At 38.6% G+C, this 21,819-nt stretch overlaps 1 protein-coding gene and 1 long non-coding RNA gene across 3 annotated transcripts; both read right to left on the bottom strand.

Moving 5' to 3' along the window:
- Positions 1 to 763: 763 nt before the first annotated feature.
- Positions 764 to 19,287, bottom strand: ephx1 (epoxide hydrolase 1, microsomal (xenobiotic)). Of its 2 annotated transcripts, none has more exons than XM_083563077.1 (9): positions 19,153 to 19,287; positions 9,979 to 10,168; positions 6,179 to 6,359; positions 3,934 to 4,152; positions 3,648 to 3,777; positions 2,589 to 2,803; positions 2,351 to 2,463; positions 1,708 to 1,826; positions 764 to 1,610 (listed from the first exon to the last, which is right to left on the bottom strand). In XM_083563077.1, the coding sequence occupies exons 2-9, from the start codon at positions 10,159 to 10,161 to the stop codon at positions 1,406 to 1,408; spliced, it is 1,365 nt and encodes a 454-aa protein (XP_083419203.1). In that variant the 5' UTR covers positions 10,162 to 10,168; positions 19,153 to 19,287; the 3' UTR covers positions 764 to 1,405. The 2 variants fall into 2 exon arrangements, with proteins under 2 accessions (XP_083419203.1, XP_083419202.1); XM_083563076.1 differs by lacking the exon at positions 19,153 to 19,287 and adding an exon at positions 10,794 to 12,899 and having other exon boundaries at positions 9,979 to 10,244.
- On the bottom strand, positions 7,037 to 9,972 carry LOC310738327. The gene is made up of 2 exons (XR_014537044.1): positions 9,539 to 9,972; positions 7,037 to 9,456 (listed from the first exon to the last, which is right to left on the bottom strand). It is a non-coding gene; the product is annotated as an uncharacterized lncRNA (long non-coding RNA).
- Positions 19,288 to 21,819: the final 2,532 nt, after the last annotated feature.

Here is a 21,819-nt window from a genome sequence, read left to right as displayed (position 1 = left end):
CGCGAGCTCCGAGGTTCCACTGTATATATTTTATATACACATATATATATATATATATATATATATATATATATATATATATATATATATATATATATATATAAGGGCTATATTTTAATCAATTGTTTAAAATATTTCAAATGAATAATCGAAACCGAATCCACACATTTTTATCTGTTCCAAATGTACCTGTGTAAAGTTTTTAATACTTTAATGCTTTATGCTAATGTATTTTGAGTTTGGTTTCACTAATAATAATAGAGTATGATGACAAAATATTCTTAATTATGGTGTTTTAAATTGTCAATCATCAGGACAATAATTAACACGTTAATTCTGAGAGCCCTAATAAATAAATACATACATTATATATATATATATATATATATATATATATATATATATATATATATATATATATATATATATATATATATATATATATAAATAATTCATTCATTCATTCATTTGGCTGTGCCTTCACTCTGTTTCTATTATTGATTGGGTTGTCAGAGCTTCACATTATCTTTAGAAAGCACTATGAAGTGATGTGTTATGGGCTCTTGAGCAATGATAGCGATGACACTTTTCACACTTACTTGAGCAATGATAGCGATGACACTTTTCACACTTACTTGAGCAATGATAGCGATGACACTTTTCACACTTACTTGAGCAATGATAGCGATGACACTTTTCACACTTACTTGAGCAATGATAGCGATGACACTTCCTTTGTGCTCTTAAAAGCCAATCAAATCAATTTGTAATTCAAAACAATGTTCTTCATTGTGTACTCTTTTTGTAAAAAATTTAAGTCTACCTGGGATTTGTAGTGTTTATTGTTACCATTTAGATTCATTCCCTTTTGACTTGAAATCATTGGATGAAATCATTGTTAAAATTTTGTGAAATAAACATTAATATGAGGAAGAGTGTGAATGTATTTCTATAACAAGTAGGATAAACAGCAAAAAGGATGTCTGAGACAAAATATTACCATTGGTGTTTTGTATGGGCTGATACTGTTCAGGACAAATAAACCACTTCAAAATAGGGAGAAAAGTGAACAGCCAAAAGGCTGTTTATACATATTTTTTTAGAGGAATTAATATAAGCATATGTATGTGCATACGTTCATGCTTATTATGTAACATTTAAAGTATACATTATTGTTAATATTTCAATTGACAATTTTAAACAGAAAAACGCATTCAGTTACAGAGAAATTTTAGTACATCAATAAGAAGTCCTGCAGAGACAGCGAGTGAAAACCAAAGCAGAAATTTGTGTAAATTATTATTATTTTTTGTCATTATTTTGAAAGCATTTCTTTGAATTAGCACTCTGGTATTATTCTTGCTAATCTTAGTATTAGTATCGATTAGTAGAAACACAGTGTTTTTTACATTTTCCCCTCCACAATCTTGACAAACTTCTGGATATCCTGGGCCATTAGCTCTGGTTCTTCCATGGCAGCAAAATGGCCACCTCTTGGCATTGTGGTGTAGCTCACAAGTTTTTGGTAATTCTGTCTGGCCCACAGTTCTGGAGTGTGCACCAGCTCATTAGGGAACATTGCCAAACCCGTTGGAACAAGGACTGGGATTCTAAAGATACACAGGGCAGCAAAAAAGCTAATTTAGGAGATACTCAATTGAAATGAAAATAGCACAGAAATTCAAATACAATGATTTCTTCACATACTTTGAATATGGCGGAGAAAGCCCTTGGCTGAAGTTCTCCTTGTAGAGACGCATGGAGGGGATGATGGAACTGGTAGTCCAGTAGATCATTACATTGGTCAGCAAGTCATCCAGACAAAACTTACTGTAACGTAAGTTACGAGGGGAAAAAAAGAGTTAGCATTACCCCTGTACACCACCAAAGTGGATTTGAAATGAAGCAATCAATATGTGATTGAACTGCAGACTTCCACTTTAATTCCTAAACAGTTATATTTTGCAATACTTTTTGTTTAATCCACTAAATAATGGGTTTATAATAACGCTGTTGGGCCCCTTCATTGTTATACCCTCTTTCAGCAGGATACTGCACCTTGTAACACTGTAAAAATTGCTCAAGAACGGATTTAAAAACATGACAAAAAGTTCGAGGCCTCCGCACTCCTCAGATCTCAAGCTGATCAAGCATCTATGGGACATAGAGATCCCAATTCCAATTCATAAAGGCTTCACCTCATGGCTTACAGGATTTACAGGCTGCTAATATCTTGCCAGAATCCACAGCAAACCTTCAGAAGTCAGAGCTGTTTTGGTGGCACAAGGGGGGGATCTACAAAATATTCGTGCTTCAGTGACGGGATATGGCTAAAGTATACAAACTAAACATGCATTTGCAAGCCTCCATCTTCAAGGTTTGAGAACGTATGGTCAGTCCAGGTGGAAAACTTCTCCAGGATGTACGCAGCCAAGCCAACAGGAGAGTCATTCAGCCCACGCCCTGTAAATCAGAACATAATAAACAATAGAAAAAAAGATAATTACTCTTAAAAACTGGGAGCGTGAGATCAAACTGATTTTCTGCTGAGTGATGAATTTTTTTAACAATAAAAGATGGTCTTTTACCAGCAGTATCAGGCTTGGTGGCTTGTATGTGCATGTATCCTGACTCCTTCAATCTATTGACAATTAACTTTCGCCCAAGGGGAAAGATTCTTGTTATATCATGATGAGTGAAGCCAAAGAGTCTTGGGAAGTAGTGGCCCAAAAGCATGGATGATAACATGGTCAGATTTGTTTTGAATGGAGGAGCAAAGTTGATATGCAGACCCTTTACAATCCTGAAATAACAGCAAATCCAAGGGTATATTCACATTATTTTTTATCATGCATTCTAAAGTAGTATTTCTTGTAACTTAGAAAAAGGATTCAACCCTGAAATTAATCAGATTTGTTTCAATTACAAATGATTAAAGCACATATTTGTTCAGTCAGTATTTTCCACTCATGTCCTTCACAGATAATTTTCTAAATGAAGGAAGTATCAAAGTATTTTAAAGAAATTCAAAAACTGACAAAAAATTTGATCATAAATGCAAAAGTATTCAAACCTCTTAAGCTCTTAAAATCTATTTTCCTAACAGGGATATTATTTAGGAATTAAGTGTAACATCTAAGAGCTTGGACATCCCAGTAAGCTGTATTATACCACTCAATCAACTGCATGAATGTTCTACAGTGGCCAAATCCAGATCTGAATCTCATTAAAAATCTGTAACACTGTTAATAGCAATCAACAGGAAACATCCCACCAGCCTGAAAAACCTGGAGCAAATTTCTCTAAAAGAACAAGAACAAATAACTCCCAAATTGTGTCCGTGGGAAATTCACTGGCCCCAACAAGTCAGAAAGGCGTGACCCTTTTTTTATTTCATTAATTCGGAATTATTGGTAATATAAGAAATTGGATATAATATTATACCAGTAGATATAAAATAAACATAAGATTAGACTGGTTTGCAAAAATCCGATAATTTGAGGGGTTTAAATAGTTGTTTGAATATTTCTGGAATTCACTGGTTATGGCCACATTTATGTGTTTATTTGTATGTTAAAATGTTTGTAGAATATCACTTTACAGAAATGGGCAGAAAGTCTAGCTAGATGTGGCTGTGTGACTCTTACTTGGGCTCCAGCTGAGCCATGTTAGTAGTGATAATCGAGCCCCAATCTCCTCCTTGAGTGTAAAACTGGCTGAAACCGAGTCGCTTCATTAGCTTCAGGAACACTCGTGCTGCACACACAGAGTCGAAACCTACGCCAAACAGAAATCAGACAAAATCTATTTCAAGCATAAAGCAAGTGAAATGTAAGGGATGAAAATGGCTCTCCATTAGTTTCAAAACAAACAGAACATGAACTTTTGTGAACAGAAATAGTTGTATGAAGCCGGCATCATAAGTTTGCGTACCTTTTTTATGTGGTGCCTCGGAATAACCATAGCCAGGAATTGAGGGGCAGATGACCTCAAAAGCAATGTCCTCAGGGGACCTTGGCTCCGTGAGGAGGGGCAAAATGCCATAGAATTCATAAAAGGAACCAGGCCAGCCATGCACCATCATCAGCGGTATGCTACATGCTCCTTTCGGCAGGTTCTTGGGTTTCGCATGGATATAATGGACATCAATACCTTAAATTTCAGACAATCAGACAGGCACACAAGATGAATACTTTAAATGGTCATAACTAGTATAATACTATGATATACTTGATATACTATATATAAATATTAGGGATGTGCGTCTCCATAACTGAGGCCGATGCGATTCGCATCTGGATGCATAGCCAATGATCCAATACATTAAAGATACATATGAAGCGGCTACCGAAGCGATGTGATACGATTCACTTCAATTAAGATGCAGTGTGCTCCAAATTAGATTCAATGCAATATGATGCAATGGAAAAAAACACGATGCTCTGCAATTCAATAAAGTACAGATATTTCACTTCTTTTTCTTTTTTTCAGACAGACAGCAAATCATCAATTTACTAATATGCCTTCTGACTTCTAATACATGGTCCTTTCACAAACGCCTTTGTCGTGCAAAAGGAACAAATACAGTGGGGCAAAAAAGTATTTATTCAGCCACCAATTGTACAAGTTCTCCTACTTAAAAAGATGAGAGAGACCTGTAATTTTCATCATAGGTACACTTTAACTATAAAGACAAAATGAGAAAAGAAAAATCCAGAAAATCACATTGCCTTTATGGTGGAAAATAAGTATTTGGTCAATAACAAAAGTTCATCTCAATACTTTGTATATATAGCCTTTGTTGGCAATGACAGAGATCAAATGTTTTCTGTAAGTCTCCTCAAGGTTTTTACACACTGTTGCTGGTAGTTTGGCCAGTTTCTCCATGCAGATCTCCTCTAGAGCAGTGATGTTTTGGGGCTGTCGCTTCCAACTCCCTCCAAAGATTTTCTATGGGGTTGAGATCTGGAGACTGGCTAGGCCACTCCAGGACCTTGAAATGCTTCTTACGAGGCCACTCCTTCGTTGCCCGGGTGGTGTGTTTGGGATCATTGTCATGCTGAAAGACCCAGCCATGTTTCATCTTTAATGCCCTTGCTGATGGAAGGAGGTTTTCACTCAAAATCTCATTATACATGGCCCCATTCATTCTTTTCTTTACACGGATCAGTCGTCCTGGTCCCTTTGCAGAAAAACAGCCCTGAAGCATGATGTTTCCCCCCCCATGCTTCACACTAGGTATGTTGTTCTTTGGATGCAACTCAGCATTCTTTCTCCTCCAAACACCACAAATTGAGTTTTTGCCAAAAAGTTATATTTTGGTTTCATCTGACCATATGACATTCTCCCAATCCTCTTCTGGATCATCCAAATGCTCTCTAGCAAACTTCAGACGGGCCTGGACATGTACTGGTTTAAGCAGGGGGACACGTCTGGCACTGCAGGATTTGAGTCCCTGGCGGCATAGTGTGTTACTGAGGTTGCCTTTGTTACTTTGGTCCCAGCTCTCTGCGGATCATTCACTAGGTCCACTCATGTGGTTCTGGGATTTTTGCTCACCGTTCTTGTGATCATTTTGACCCCACGGGGTGAGATCTTGCATGTAGCCACAGATCGAGGGAGATTATCAGTGGTCTTGTATGTCTTCCATTTTCTAATAATTGCTCCCACAGTTGATTTCTTCACACCAATTCAGATTCAGTTTTCCCAGCCTGGTGCAGGTCTACAATTTTGTTTCTGGTGTCCTTTGACAGCTCTTTGGTCTTGGCCATAGTGGAGTTTGGAGTCTGACTGTTTGAGGTTGTGGACAGGTGCCTTTTATACTGATAACGAGTTCAAACAGGTGCCATTAATACAGGTAACAAGTGGAGGACAGAGAAGCCTCTTAAAGAAGAAGTTTCCACCATAATTTGCAAATAAATTTTTAAAAATCAGACAATGTAATTTTCTGGATTTTTTTTCTCATTTTGTCTCTCATAGTTTAAGTGTACCTATAATGAAAATTACAGGACTCTCTCATGTTTTTTAAGTGGGAGAACTTGCAAAATTGGTGGCTGAATAAATCAGCACTCTGATCACTATTTATGTCAGTGCTAATAAAATATATATGGCCAAAACTCATTGATATGTCCAAAAATATTTGGTCACTTTGCCCTTATATGGTAGTGATCATACACACCTTCAATTTTGGTTTTAAAATGGGGATATTGGTTCAGTTTGTCCACTTGTCTCCTCCAGTCAAAATCATTCCTCCAGTACGAGACCACCTTCTGCAGGTAACATGAGTTGAAGCCATAGTGGAACTGGGTGTCTTCTACAGATGGAACGGGTCGCGTCCGATCAATACGATGATGCAAATCCTAGAGGTGACCGACCAAAGAATCATTAGAATCATCAACATATCAACAACAAAGAAATTATATTGATCAGGCCGTATGATATAAACGACTTTATATACTGTACATTATACATCATGTATATACACTGAACAAAATTATAAACGCAACACTTGGTTTTGCCCCCATTTTTCATGAGCTGAACTCAAAGACGTTTCCTATGTACGTTTTCTATGTACACAAAAGGCCTATTTCTATCGAATATTGTTCACAAATCTGTCTAAATCGGTGTTAGTGAGCACTTCTGCTTTGCTGAGAGAATCATCCACCTCACAGGTGTGGCAGATCAAGATGCTGATTAGACAGCATGATTAGTGCACAGGTGTGATTCAGGCTGGCTACTCTAAAATGTACAGTTTTATCACACGTTTTAGAGTGGCCTTTTGTTGTGGCCAGCCAAAAGCACACCTGTGCAATAATCATGCTGTCTAATCAGCATCTTGATATGCCACACTTGTGATGTGGATGGATTCTCTCAGCAAAGATAAATATTGATTCTGAATTGCTCCAGATGATGTAGGTGGCACAGTTGCGGTTGGAGTGTAGAGGTTTGGAGCTTGGCTGTAAAGTCTGGAAGTGGAAAACAAAACCTTTCCCGGGTTGAGACAAGCTAGCTAGCTTCGGGGTTGGGCGACCTCCCCTCATGATGTTTAGCTTTTCTAGAAAATGTGTTTTTAAGTATGTCCAAGATCAAATCAACTATTTTCTTCCTCCGTAGGCATAAAAAAGTCTAACTAAGATGTATTAATGTGTGCAGCGCAACAGACGTGTTTTGCCAGTCAAACTTGGATGTAAAAGTTTCCCTCTGACCAACCAATCAGAGGACGGGAATTCTGGGCCTGCTAGCGGCCCTGTGAGGCGAATCTGAAATCTGATTCGTTAAAGAAATAGATTTATTTCTAATAGAGACTAAGGTAAAAAGGCCAGCACTACTGATTCTGAAGGCCCTGGGCAGATTAGATTGATATGGCAGCACATAGAGGCTGAAATCTGATTGGACAAAAAAGAGATCTCTGTCTCACATCTATTTTTTAGCCTCGCAGGTGCGCGCATTAAGATATTGTCACCCGCCAAGGTTATTTAAGCTTTACAACCAGTCAAAAAAGTAATGTTCCGATAGCTTAAGGAAACAGTACTGAGTGTAGCAATTGATAGGGAACGGGTTTGCATGATGTCTGTACTGTTGCAAGATCATAAAGGAAAACTGAGACCAGTTGCATATTTTTCTGACAAATTACATCCTGTGGCAGCAGGATTTCTCACATGCTTAAGAGCAGTGGCAGCAGCTAAAAAATTCATCAATGCCCAGTTGAATGGCAACCCAATATGTGTATGACTAACCTTTCATCACCAACAGTGGATCTTAAAGACTCTTGCTACGGCAGAAGATACAAGAACCTGGACATAAGCAGGGTGTGAGACTAAACCTTGGGGTTAGGTATAGCCCCAGTGGTAAGTCTTGCCAAACAAGAAATCTTCCTATATTATGCTAAATTGACACATAGTGGGATATATGTGTATATATAGTATCTCGTGCCATTGGTATATTAAAGGCTTCACTAATTACTCCCAAAGATTTTGTGAAAGTCGTGTAATTTGTGCCAAAAACAACACAGATAGAGGTGTTAAAACCTCACAGAGCCCTCATCCACCTGCAGGTTGGCCATTTTAACACGTGTAGATAGATTTTATTGAACTCAGCTTAAGTGAAGGTAAACATTATTGTCTGGTCATAGTAGACATGTTCGCAAAGTGGGTCGAAGCTTTTCCAACATATAAATAAGACGCTAGGGCAGTAGCTTAAAGTGCTACTGACTGAAATAATTTCACATTGGGGAATCCCAGACAAAATCAGCAGTAACAATAGAACCCCATTTGGCAACAAAGTGCTACAAAAGGTGGGGGAAAAGCTAGGAACAGATCTAAAACAGCACTATGCTTATCATCCAGCTCATGGTGGGGCAGTAGAACAAGAAAATGGCACATTTAAAAACATACAAAATGCTAGTGAGACTAGTTTGTCCTGCCAAACTTCCAAAAGTGCTTTTGCACATGAGAACCAGGATCAGGATAAGAGCCAACTTGAGGCACATTTAAGATTTTTTATCAGGCCTCCTAACACAGTATAGGTTCCCAAGGAACAATGTACAAACCTTGTACAAACCTGTCCTCTGATCTGTCTGTTGTCCATAAGCAGGCAAAGGATGCCCTTACAGAATCAAAGCCGACCAATCTGCACAACCTAAAACCTAACCACTGGATCCTTGTGAAAGACTTCTGCTGGAAAGCTGGAAAGCAAAGAGGTGGCTGTGATCTTTCCAGGTGCTGCTGATGACACAGACTGCAGTGTAGGTCGTGAAAACACCAACGTGGATTTACGCCTGCCATTGCCAAGCGAGTGCCAGAGCAAAAGCAAGATTCAGCCAAAGGGGGGAACCAAGACAACCTAATAAAGGAAGACAACTACAGGCGAGGCTGAGATATCCATGAGATTTTGGCTGATGGCCTGTAAGGCCCAGTAATGACCAAAGGAGAAAGCTATCTTTCGAGAAAAAAAAATCCATATGCTCCCCTGCACCAGGAACGAGAATCTGGTTCTGCATACTGTATGGGCATTCCTGGAAGTGTCTTAGGTGCTTTGGAGGTGAGAGGGAGAGACTGATACAAAGCCAACACAAAACACATGACTCTACTTCTGATAACCATCTTGAGCTTGATCCTGGCTGTAAAAGTTGTTCTTAAAAAGATTAGAGGGTAAGGCTACGAGGTAAAGGGTACGGTCTACACTCTGACCACCAACAAACGTCAAGAAGGGCAAAGGCTCACCAAAGAGTTTAGTTAAGAAACCACTTACAAGGAATCGGTGAGTTCCTAAAACCCAGTAACACCACGGTAAGAACAAGATCTAGAGGTTGCTCACCTCTTTGCACTTTCTTTCACATGCTCTTAAGAGGAAGATAATGTCCTGACTGCAGAGAAGAAGATCAACCACTGATCAATAGTTCCAGGTGGGATGCAGGCAAAGGAACTTAGAATCAGTGACAACGTGAACAAAAGGCTCCTGTCAAAGGAAAATGCAGCTTGTGATTCTGACAATTTTGATTATGAGCATGTCACAAGTGCAAGTAAAAGAAATGACCTACTCAGATCCTCACAGCAACTACAACTCGACTTTAGAAGATAATGAAGACTGTGACTGAACAAGGTTCAAGGAGACCTGTTCTCAACTCCACATAATCATTTCCGTGCACACTGTGTGGGAGCGGACATGCTGTTGGAAGCAGGAATAGCAGTAGACTTTAAACAAAGATTTGGCAATTGAAGAACTCAAGCGGCAAAAGAAATCTACAAGGCAATGTGCTGTCTCACAAGAACGAAACAAATATTATTTGGTGACAAAACAGTTTAGTAAGAACAATTCAACATACACGGCCCTGAAACAGAGTTTAATTGACATGAAAAATCATTGTTGTAAACATAATGTAAAACAATTAAGCATGCCAAGAATTGTTTGTGGGCTAGACAGACTTATCTGTATCGAGTAAAGTAAATTCCCATAATTGTGAGAAAACTGTCTGATTACATCAATCTCTTCTTGCGTGGTCTCCACTCGGAAAGGCCAAATGCTGTCATCTTCTGGACTTTCCAGTGGCGTTCTCACACCCCACCAGCCATCTTCTGTCTCTAAACACTTTTTCTTGTTTTTCAGAAGTACAAGAAGTACCACTGCACCCAATACTACTGCCAATGCCAACTCCACATACATTATGCAGCTGGGGCAAATAAAAAAAAAATACACATATAAACATACGATTGTAAACACAAAAATATACAAAGCAACTATCATAACTTAAAAAAGTCAAGCATCATTTTTCACTGAATTATTTAGACGTTATAACAGGTATTGGGGCGAGCATTGGGTTGTTCATGCGTAGTAATTCAGGGAGGAATAGCCCAATCCAGCACAACCCTACATCCGGGTCTGATTAAATATTTGATGAAAGTGGAAACTGTTAGCAGATTTTCTTTCTCTGGTGCTGTCAAATATTATATGATTACTGAAAAATACTCCCCTTTAAACACTCATATTACACAGGAAAGAAAGTCAGTATAAATAACAATTCAATGCTAAATGTGTAGAAAAAGAAAAAAAAACTGCTAAAAACAAATAAGAATTCTACATGCATAAAAAAATGCATAGACAGAAAAAAACCTGGGTCAAGGAACCCAGGGTTCAAGGTCATTCTGGGGTCATGATAGAAAAGTGCTTATTCTTAAAAACATAGACAAAGTATAACACAACATAAAGTATTCTTTATCAGGCAGCTTTACTGATTTAATACCATGTATTTACTTTGTCTTTTTTACACAATTTACCACGCATTAATAAAAATGAACACAATAAAAAAAAAGCCCCTTTCTAATTGAAGAGTTGAAATTTTTTATCCTGTCAAATAAAGGTTGTGAACATTTTTGCAATATAACAAAGAGTACAAAAAAGTATATTATTTACAGTATATAATTCAATAAAGCCAGCAGCTCAGGTAAACCATTCCACCTTAATATGAGGTAAGGAATATAAGGAAATATTACGGAGATTTATGTTAACAAGTTCCGCCACTTCTTCTTCTTCTTTTTCGGCTGCTCCGTCGTCTACATCTGCCTTTTTCAAACCAACTACCTGCATGTCTTCATTGACCCTATTCATTAAATTCCTTCTTGTTTTTTCCTCTTTTCCTCCCTCCTGGTGGCTCCATCCTCAGCATTCTCCTACCTGCTTCACCATCTCCACACCATCCAACCCTCTCTCTCTCTCTTTGTTGCTCTAACTTGTAGCACGTTCTTCCCAGCTCGGTCTCTCTGCCTGGCCAATCGGTACAAATCCTTTTCTCCTTCCTTAGTGTCCAACTTCTAATACAGCTTCTCATATGCCTTTTCCTTGGCTTTAACCCTGCCTACTTTTCTCATCACTCTGTCGATCCCAATTCTGTTTCTTCAACCTCTTTCTCTTTATGCTCTCCTGCACTTCCTCATTCCACCACCACGCCTCTTTCTCTTCCTTTCTAATTCCAGATGTTACATCAAGTATCTTTCTAGCTGTCTCCCTCATCACTTCTGCAGTAGTTGCCCAATCATCCAGCACCTCTTCACCAACGTCGAGCCCCTGTCTGACCTCTTCCCTGAATCTCACACTACAGTCTTCCTCTCTCAGGTTTCCACCATCTTATTCTTCTTTCAGTCCTCACTCTCCTCCTCTTCTTCTTCACCTCCAAAACCATCCTACAGACCACCATCCGATGCTGTCTAGCTACACTGTCCCCTATCAACATCTTACAGTTTACAATCTCCTTCAGGTTGCATCTCCTGCATAGAACATAGTCTACCTGTGTGCACCTTCCTCCACTCTTATACGTCACCCTATGATCTTCTTTCTTCTTAAAATACTTATTCACCACTGCCATTTCCATCCTTTTAGCAAAATCTACCACCATCTGCCCTTCCACATTCCTCTTCTTAAGGCCATACCTACCCATCACCTCCTCTTCACCTCTGTTCCCTTCACCTATGTGCCCATTAAAGTCTGTTCCAATCACTAATCGTTCATTCCTAGGTACACCTTCTACCACTGCATCTAACTCACTCCAGAATTTTTCCTTCTCCTCCATCTCACAACCCACTTGTGGAGCATAAGCACTGATTACATTTATCATCACCCCTTTAACTTCCAGCTTCACGTTCATCACCCTGTGAGAAACTCTCTTCACCTCCACTTGGTTTGGTATAATAAAATTGTTGGATCGCAGGACCCTACAGCAGATAGTGAGGACGGCTGAGCACATCATCAGGGTCTCTCTTCCATCCATCATGGACATTTTACACCACACTCTGTATCCAGCAGCATTGTAGCCAATGACTCACACACACCCCTCACAAACACTCTTCAATACGAAGAAAACAATATCTCTGACACCATCACACTGATAACTGAGGGCTGTGTGCTCAGTTCACTACTGTTCACACTGCTGACTCATGACTCTGCAGCAACCACATCAAGTTTAACTGTTCTATTAGAAAGGGGCTCTGTCATTCCAGTGTTTATTTTTATTAATGCGTGGTAAATGGTATAAAGAAGACAAAGTAAATACATGGTTTTAAATAAGTAAAGCTGCCTGTTAAAGAATACTTTATGTTGTGTTATACTTTGTCTATGTGTAAACATTGTAATATGGGTGATATGATTTTCAAATAACTCCCAGGTCTTTTACTATTGAAAAAACTATAGTAGTTACAGTATACTCTTCTAAATGCAAGTTTTTGGTTTTCTGGTGTTTGGGCCAATGAGCAAAATCTCTGTCTCATCAGAATTTAATAATAGTAAGTTATGTGTCATCCAATCTTTTAACTCAACACACTCATTTACCTGAGCCAATTGAGATGGTTCCTCTAGTTTCTATGAGATATATAGTTGGATATCATCGGCATAACAGTGGAAGCTGATCCCATGACTTCTAATAATATTTCCAAAGAGTAGCATTTTTGTTTCACTTTGTGAAAAGCAGGGGTCCTAGAACTAAACCTTGTGGCACCCCATAATTTACTTGCATTAAACTGGATAGATCTCTCTAGAAGAAAGTCATGATCTACAGTGTTCAATGCAGCAGTAAGATCTAGTAAAACTAACAGAGAGCTGTAGCCTTGGTCTAAAGCTAACAACAGGTCATTAGTAATTTACCCACAGCAGTTTCTGTGCTATGATTGGGCCTGAAACCTGACTGAAACTCTTCTTTAGTAAAAAGGAAACATAACTGGGCAGACACAATCTTTTCTAAAATCTTTGACATAAATGGAAGATTTGAAAGGGGTCTGTAATTTGATAGTGTGTTTCTATGAGTTTGTTCAGGTGCTCAGCTCTAGCAGCATTTAGCGCCTGTCTGTAGTTGAGCATACTGTCTTTATATGCAATTCCAAATACCTCCAATTTAGTTTTCCTCCATTTTTCCTCCAGATTACCGGCTGTTCTCTTGAGGGCATAATTATGACTATTATACCAAGTTGCAGGTGTTTTTTCTCAAAACTTTTTTAACCGGATGGGGCAACGGTGTCTAATGTGCTAGTGAGGATAAGGTCTATGTTGTTAGCCATGTCATCAAGATTATTAGCATTTAGGGGTTTAGTAAGATGTTGAGAGATCACGCAGTTTATTAATGAATCTGTCCTTAGTGATTGCCCTACCGAGTAGAAAACGTGTTAAGACACAGCTAATCTGCTCTACCGATAGTGTGTACAATATGAGGTAATGGTCTGTGATGTCATCACTCTGAGGTAAAATATCTATATCAGTGACGTCTGCTCCATGGGATATTATTAGGTCTAGTGTGTGATTAAAATGATGGAGAACTCCTGAAGAAAATCAACGTAGAGCCCTGGGGGTCTGTGCACGGTGGCCAGAGCGAGAGATAGTAGGGGTTTTCTATGTATGTCTGAAAGTACAACAGTAAAACGAGCACCTGAAATGATTTAAACCTGAATCCTAATCTGTGACTAACATTAAGAAGGGCACTGTAAATGGTAGCTACACCACCCCCACGACCAGTCTGAAGGGGATCATGCTTATAAGCATATCCTGATGCTGTAGAATGATTTAGACCAATATACTCATTTGGTTTAATCCATGTCTCAGTGAAACACATATATGGGGCTTCTCCTCTGCTTTGGGATGAATAGGAAGAATAACACACCTGACCTATCCATTCTCTGTCCAGCTCAGGAAAAAGGTGTCTCCTGTAGATTTTCCTTCTTTAAATTTTTTTTTATATATTTTCAGACTTTTTTACATGTGTCCACAAAACATTTTCCGGTAGCATTTTGTCCACAAGAACTTTAGCTGCAGAACTGGCAGCAATGTTCCTTTTCTCCTTGTAATCCTATCATGAACACTGTGTTGTATTACTGATACTATATGATACAGAAAATGTGCATTGTTAAAAGTGCTATAGAAATAAAATGTTATTTAATTTAATGTTCTCCTGGTGGACTCATGACTGTGGTGTCGAAAGAACAAATGGTTTTGTAACCTTTTCCAGCCTCATGAACATTACCAACTCTTTTTTTTTTTTTTTTGGTGGTTCTCAGAAATCTTTTGTTTTTGTGCCATGATGCACTCACTCACATCTGATTACCATCCTAATGACTGAAAGCACCTGAGAAACCTCCAACCGCCAAGATGCCACATACAATCTTCAAAAGACATTAAAAAACTTCCGGTAAACAAATCACAGAGTCTATATATCCCATAAGTGTTCCAAGCTTAAAAACCAGAGTCTGACAGAGTGCAAACAGAGTGGAAACACTGGGTTATTGTAAATGGGAGTTATGGAAGAAGACTATTCAGCCCTGCCCTCTAACCTACATATAATAGACCAGGCATTCCACGTATTCCATACAATTCTGTTATCACATAATGACTTAACTACCTTGAAGCCTCTAACAAATAATACATTCTTTAGAGGGCAAGATAACTGAGAGGACTCCAAGTCAATCCAAATAGATCCAGGGTCCTCTTTAAGCCATTCAGCCTTGAATCTTAGCTGGCAGGCCAACTGATATTTTCTCACATTTGGCAAATCCAAGCCCCCCAGAAGAACTAAAAAGCTGTAATTTAGAGAGTTTTAGTCTATTCTTCCGCTTATTTCATATAAATGAACTAAACCATCCGTTCAATTCCTTTATTCTTTTATTCGGCAATAGAAACGGTATCATCCGTAGCCTGGGCATTACATTCATCTTGACCACTGCAATCTTTCCGAGCCAGGAGAGAGAAAGATCTGACCATTTAATTAGATCATTCCGAACTTTATCCAACAGTGATATAAAATTAGCTTTAGACAAATCGTGGGTGTAATTTTGATTCCTAAATATGTAAAACCAGATTCGGGAACTTTAAATGGAGAGGTAGACATATTAATTTAACATACGCGTGCGCCAGCAATTCTCAAGTTGTATTAAGTGTAAAGCAACAGATTTGGAAAAATGTATTTTGTACCGTGAGAATTTCCCAAATAAACTAATAATCTCCAATAAACTCAGCACAGAAGACTCAAAATTCTTTCGAAAAAAAAGCAGGATATCATCAGCATAAAGGGAGATTTTAAGCTCTTTCGCACCCACCGACACTCCAGACATGGTCGTGCCCCCCCCCCCCCCCCCCCCAATTGCCTGAGCCAGTGGCTCTATCGCTAAGGCAAAAAGCAGTGGGGAGAGGGGACATCCCTGTCTAGTGGCCCAAAACAGAATAAAATTGTCAGAGTTGTGGCCGTTTGTGACAACGGCTGCAAGAGGTGCAGAGTAAAGTACACAAACCCATTGAATACATTTATCACCAATTCCAAACCTTTCTAGACTGTAAAATAAATAAGGCCACTCCACTCGGTCAAAAGCCTTCTCCGTATCTAAAGATAAAGGTGTCAGTATTACAATTGTGAGAAAAAGCTCAAGGACATTAAGAAGTTGCCTAATCTTGTTACTGGAACTTCTACTCTTAATGAGTTTAGTCTTCATCAATTTTAGAGGGAAGAATTTTCTCTAATCGCAATGCGAGAATTTTGGAGAGCAGCTTTAAATCTATGTTCAACAAAGAGATCGGACTGTAGGACCCCCAACTCTCTTTACCTTTTATTTTATTTTTTTAAATAAGAGAGACACTGGCCTCTCTCAGTGACTGAGGCAACCTATTCATCATAACCATCCGGACCAGGAGATTTACCAGATTGTAGCCTATGTAAAGCCACTAAGGCTTTTTCCTTTGGAATGGGGCCATTTAAGACCTTTTTTGTTCATCCGATACACATAGGAGTGTTAAAACTGTTCTAAGTGTAGAATTTAAAAAGTGTAGAAAATGTATTCCATCACAGTTTAATAGTGAGGACTTCATGAATTTCTTTACTGAAAAAAAGTATTAAAAAGTTTTAGAAAAACAATTGTGGAGGTCCAACCTGTGAGATCATCTCATAATCCAGTCTCACCCAAAGCTCCACAATTACAACTACACTGCTTTACACGTATAGGTTAGGAAAAGCTGTATGATCTTATCACCAAAACTAAATCAACATGTCTGTTAGATCCCATTCCAACTAAACTACTGAAAGAAGTATTACATACAGCTGGAGAGCCTTTTCTCAATATTATTAACTCCTCACTATCTGTAATTCATGTACATAAACCCCTCAAGTTGGCAGTTATTAAGCCCCTCATTAATAAACCTAATTTTGATCCAAACACTATAAAATTACAAATCTCCCATTTATGTCTAAGATTTTAGAAAAGATTGTCTCTGCTCAGTTATGTTCCTACTTACAAGAGAACAATATCTTTGAAGAGTTTTAGTCAGGTTTTAGGCCCTATCCTAGCACAGAAACTGCTCTAGTTAAAATCACTAATGACTTGTTTTTAGCTTCAGACCAAGGCTACATCTCTCTGTAAGTTTTACTAGATCTTAGTGCTGCATTTTAATCCCACCTGTCTGAGTCTTTGTGTTATTGTATGTGACGCGACAGAGCATCATGTTAGAAAATGAATGGCAATAGGTCTATTTTGAAAAACATCAGCTTAAAGGAAAGATTTATCTCAGATGTGAAGCGTGTCTGACAGACGGTAAAATGACCTATTCACTTTCTAACATGACGTTCTGTCGTTTCACACACAATAACACAAAGACTTGAAGCAGTACCAGGAGATGTCAGATCCGCAGTCCAGCGGTAGCACCGGTGGAGAACACGTATGCAATATAAATGAATTCAAACAAAAACAAAAATGCGTTTCTCTCACAAACAATCGAAATCCTGCAATTGGCTCTTCCTCAGATATGTGCTTTGTTCTTGGTTACTTTTAAACAATGGACTCAAAGTCATGTGCGCTCTTGGAATGGAAATCGGTTAATGCAAGGTGGATGAAAAAGAAATGTATTTAAATATCCATGATTGGCGTAATATTGAGTGTATATACTGATATGATGCTAAGCTACTTAATCTAATGAAACATAACAGTTTGAACTAAAATGCATTTTGTTTTTTATTCTGATAGATGTCTGGGCAGAAAACAAATCCTCTGTGGGAATGCTTTACAGATCCAACACCAGTATTTGCATTGTGGTGGTTAAAATGGGAGCTGTAACAGTGTAAACGTGTTCACTGTAGTGTTAACACACTAGTTAACATTTTGTTTAGATTTAGTTTGTTTTAATATTTATTTATTTATTTGGTTGTTTTAGAAGAGATTTGGAATTTTCCCAGAAACATGGCAATTTCTTTACAATTTCTATTTCAGCACACACTTTTTTTGGTCATTATTTTTTTAATGCTGAGTTTGACATGCATGTAGTGCACCAAATATCATGTGTTAAAATTGTAATCTATCAATTCATATTCATCTTTTGAACTCAAACCTTAATAGGGTAAAGAGCAGTAAAATGCTAGGGAACATGATGTAAAAATTTCAGTAATGCACATTCTTCTTACTACAGAATAACCTTTGTGAAGGAAAAGACAAACAGAGCAAAGTTCTTGTGTTTCCCAAGCAGTGGGAGGATTAGGTACAAAGTTCACACCATAGAAAAAACACACACACAAAACTATACTTGGGCTTCATTTATCTTTTTAGGTGTATAAAATCGCTTTGAAGCCTTTATCCTCATGCTAGTTTATGAGATAAGGAGCTGAGAGTAGCTTTTAAAACAATTAAATTGAAAGCCCACATTTTATATCACTGGGAAATTATTAGCTGTGAAAAAAATAGACCCTCTTTAAATTCTATGATTTTACATATTTAGGGATAAAAAAAACCCCCTCATTTTCTCATATCAGGTCTTAGAATGAGGTAATTACAACCTAAGATGAACAACATCAAACACCGTGCGATTATTTATTTTACAAACGGCAACCCAATTTGGAGAAACAATGCGACAAAAACGAAACACACGTTACTGATTCTTTAGAATTTTAGATAGAAAGTAGCAGCCTGGTGCTACTAGCCTAGTTAAATGTCCTTGATTCTTTGAATATCTGCAAGTGCGACCACCTCTACAAAAGCCTAATGTTTTATCAGTTTGCTGGTGTGAAGCGTTCAGGTGTGTGTTAACACAACACCAATGAGGAAAGCCATTAGAAATGATGCTGTTCCCCGTCTTGCAAAACTGCAAAGAAGAATTTGCCAAAATTGCTCAGTCATACAGAACACCACTCATTCATCAAGTTTTTACTGCTAAAGGTGGTCCTACATCTATTCAATCATAAGGTGGACCCACACAAAGTTTCTCCATTCCGGGAGGTTTTTTGTAAAATAAATATCAGACACATCCTTGCAGATTTTTTCCCCCAAACAAAAGCTGATATGATCAATGAATAAATCAGTAGATGGATAGGTACAGAGTTTTTACACTCCACGAGCCTCTGATATGTATTGAACTCTCTGAACTTGTCAAAATAAACAGTACTATTGTAATGAATGCAATGCTTTGTTTGTAGAAAAAAAACACATATGCAGTTCACTGCAAACCTGAGACAGTCTTCAGTTACACTGTGGAAACACCGCTGATACTCTATAGTTCAATATAAAGTAATTAATTAAGAACACGCAGGATCATTAAGCTATTAAATATGAACTATTAATAGAACAGCTACAGTACATGATATAGTTTACATTTAACACATCATACACACATTTATTTTCTAAATTATTATACTTTCAGCAAAATGTAACTTACCAGTCTCAGAGATCCGGTACTGTGTCAGAGCTGTGAACTGATTGGTGGTGTGTGAGTGGTGTGTGAGCTGATGTGAGTGGAGTTGGAGAGTGTTGCAAGTGCTGTGTGAGTAGTGCTGTGTGAGGGGTGTGGCAGTGCTGTAAGTAGTGTGTGAATGTTGTGTAAGTGTTGTGAATGGTGTGTAGGTGTGGTGACAGTGTTGAGTGGTGTGTGGGTGTTGTGAGCTGCTATTATTGGTGTGACAGTGTTGTGAGTGGTGTGGCAATGATGTAACAGTGTTGTGAGTGGTGTGTAACTGTTGTAATAGTTTGATGAGTGGTGTGTAAGTGTTATGAGTAGTTTGAGTGTTGTGAGGGTGATGCGACAATGATGTAACAGTGTTGTCAGTGATGTAACAGTGTTGTGAGTGGTGTGTACTGTTGTGAGTAGTGTGAGTGGTGAGTGTTGTCAGAGTGATGTAACAGTGTTGTGAGTGGTGTGTACTGTTGTGAGTAGTGTGAGTGGTGAGTGTTGTCAGTGATGTAACAGTGTTGTGAGTGGTGTGTACTGTTGTGAGTAGTGTGAGTGGTGAGTGTTGTCAGTGATGTAACAGTGTTGTGAGTGGTGTGTACTGTTGTGAGTAGTGTGAGTGGTGAGTGTTGTCAGTGATGTAACAGTGTTGTGAGTGGTGTGTACTGTTGTGAGTAGTGTGAGAGGTGAGTGTTGTCAGAGTGATGTAACAGTGTTGTGAGTGGTGTGTACTGTTGTGAGTAGTGTGAGTGGTGAGTGTTGTCAGTGATGTAACAGTGTTGTGAGTGGTGTGTACTGTTGTGAGTAGTGTGAGTGGTGAGTGTTGTCAGTGATGTAACAGTGTTGTGAGTGGTGTGTACTGTTGTGAGTAGTGTGAGTGGTGAGTGTTGTCAGTGATGTAACAGTGTTGTGAGTGGTGTGTACTGTTGTGAGTAGTGTGAGTGGTGAGTGTTGTCAGTGATGTAACAGTGTTGTGAGTGGTGTGAGTGGTGAGTGTTGTCAGTGATGTAACAGTGTTGTGAGTGGTGTGTACTGTTGTGAGTAGTGTGAGTGGTGAGTGTTGTCAGTGATGTAACAGTGTTGTGAGTGGTGTGTACTGTTGTGAGTAGTGTGAGTGGTGAGTGTTGTCAGTGATGTAACAGTGTTGTGAGTGGTGTGAGTGGTGAGTGTTGTCAGTGATGTAACAGTGTTGTGAGTGGTGTGTACTGTTGTGAGTAGTGTGAGTGTTGTCAGTGATGTAACAGTGTTGTGAGTGGTGTGTAATGTTGTGAGTAGTGTGAGTGGTGAGTGTTGTCAGTGATGTAAAAGTGTTGTGAGTGGTGTGTACTGTTGTGAGTAGTGTGAGTGGTGAGTGTTGTCAGAGTGATGTAACAGTGTTGTGAGTAGTGTGAGTGGTGAGTGTTGTGTACTGTTGTGAGTAGTGTGAGTGGTGAGTGTTGTCAAAGTGATGTAATAGTGTTGTGAGCTGCTATGAGTGATGTGTGAGTAGTATGAGTGATAAGCAGTATTATGAGAAGATGTCTCACACACACACTGTTTCCGGGTTTATCTGTAGTCCTTCAGTCCGGTTTATGTCTCATTCTGTTCCTTTTACATCCGTCTGACACTTCAAAATAAGCTTGTAGTCGATCGGTGTTTGTCTGAGTGTCGAAGCTGAAAGTCAGAACACAATTTCATTTGAGTTACACAGCAGCAGACTACGGAAACCCGCTGTGGACATCCCTAATCCGGACCATCACGTTGCGATACATCGGGCACTCCAAACCTGTCGACTCAGACTGCCATTTATCTCAAATTTTTAAAAAGATTAAATATTATATATACAATAAAAAAAATGAAAAAACAGAATTATGAAGAAGACGTGTGGAGTTTTTTTATATTCACATTACAGGGAGGCAGAAACAGTTTGACATATTTATTAGGAGTGCAAGATGTGCAACTAAAATGTTTGTGTTGTGCAAAAGGGCAACAATCAGGATGAAGAAGTCAGTTTTGTATAAAGAAAAAAGGGGCTGAGGTCCTTCATTATCTTCCTGGCCTTGGTACAGCAATGGTTGCTGTAGATAGACTGGAGGTTATGGATCTGATGGCTGATGGCATTACCCTCTGGAGAGTTTGTAGTCCAGCTTTGTGCTGCTTCCTAACCAGGCTGCAATGTTTTCCATCATGATGCTCTCAGTAGTGCAGGTGTAACAGTTCCTGAGCACTTTGTCGAGCGGTTTAAAGACTAAATTGTCGAAGGAGAAACTGACAGGCCTTCTTCATCAATGTGTTAATGTGGCAGAACGCTACCAGGTCCTGTGTGGTCTTCTATCTCTACTAGGGTCTCATTGATCACCACAACAGTGTTGTCTAAGTTTTTTGCCTGCATTTGCCAGAATCTGAGCAGAAAGTATAGAAACTTTTTAGTTCATATTGTCCAGTATATAATACTTTGGTACTGGAGTCTTTGTGCGCCCTCTACAGGGGAAACACCATGCAAAGCTTCAGGTGTGTAATGAGATCGTAAACCTGCAGCTTTGTATTTTATTAATAATTTAAATTAATTTTAATTATAATAACATTCAAAATTAATAAACAAACTTCAACTCATTATTCATCCTAGACATAATGAATATCCTTCTTCTTCTTTTGTCTAATGAATGTATCCAGGTTGAA

Source organism: Silurus aristotelis, assembly GCF_946808225.1.
Source record: "Silurus aristotelis genome assembly, chromosome: 15".
In the NCBI taxonomy this organism is placed as follows: domain Eukaryota; kingdom Metazoa; phylum Chordata; class Actinopteri; order Siluriformes; family Siluridae; genus Silurus; species Silurus aristotelis.
This window is presented reverse-complemented; position numbering and strand designations above follow the sequence as displayed.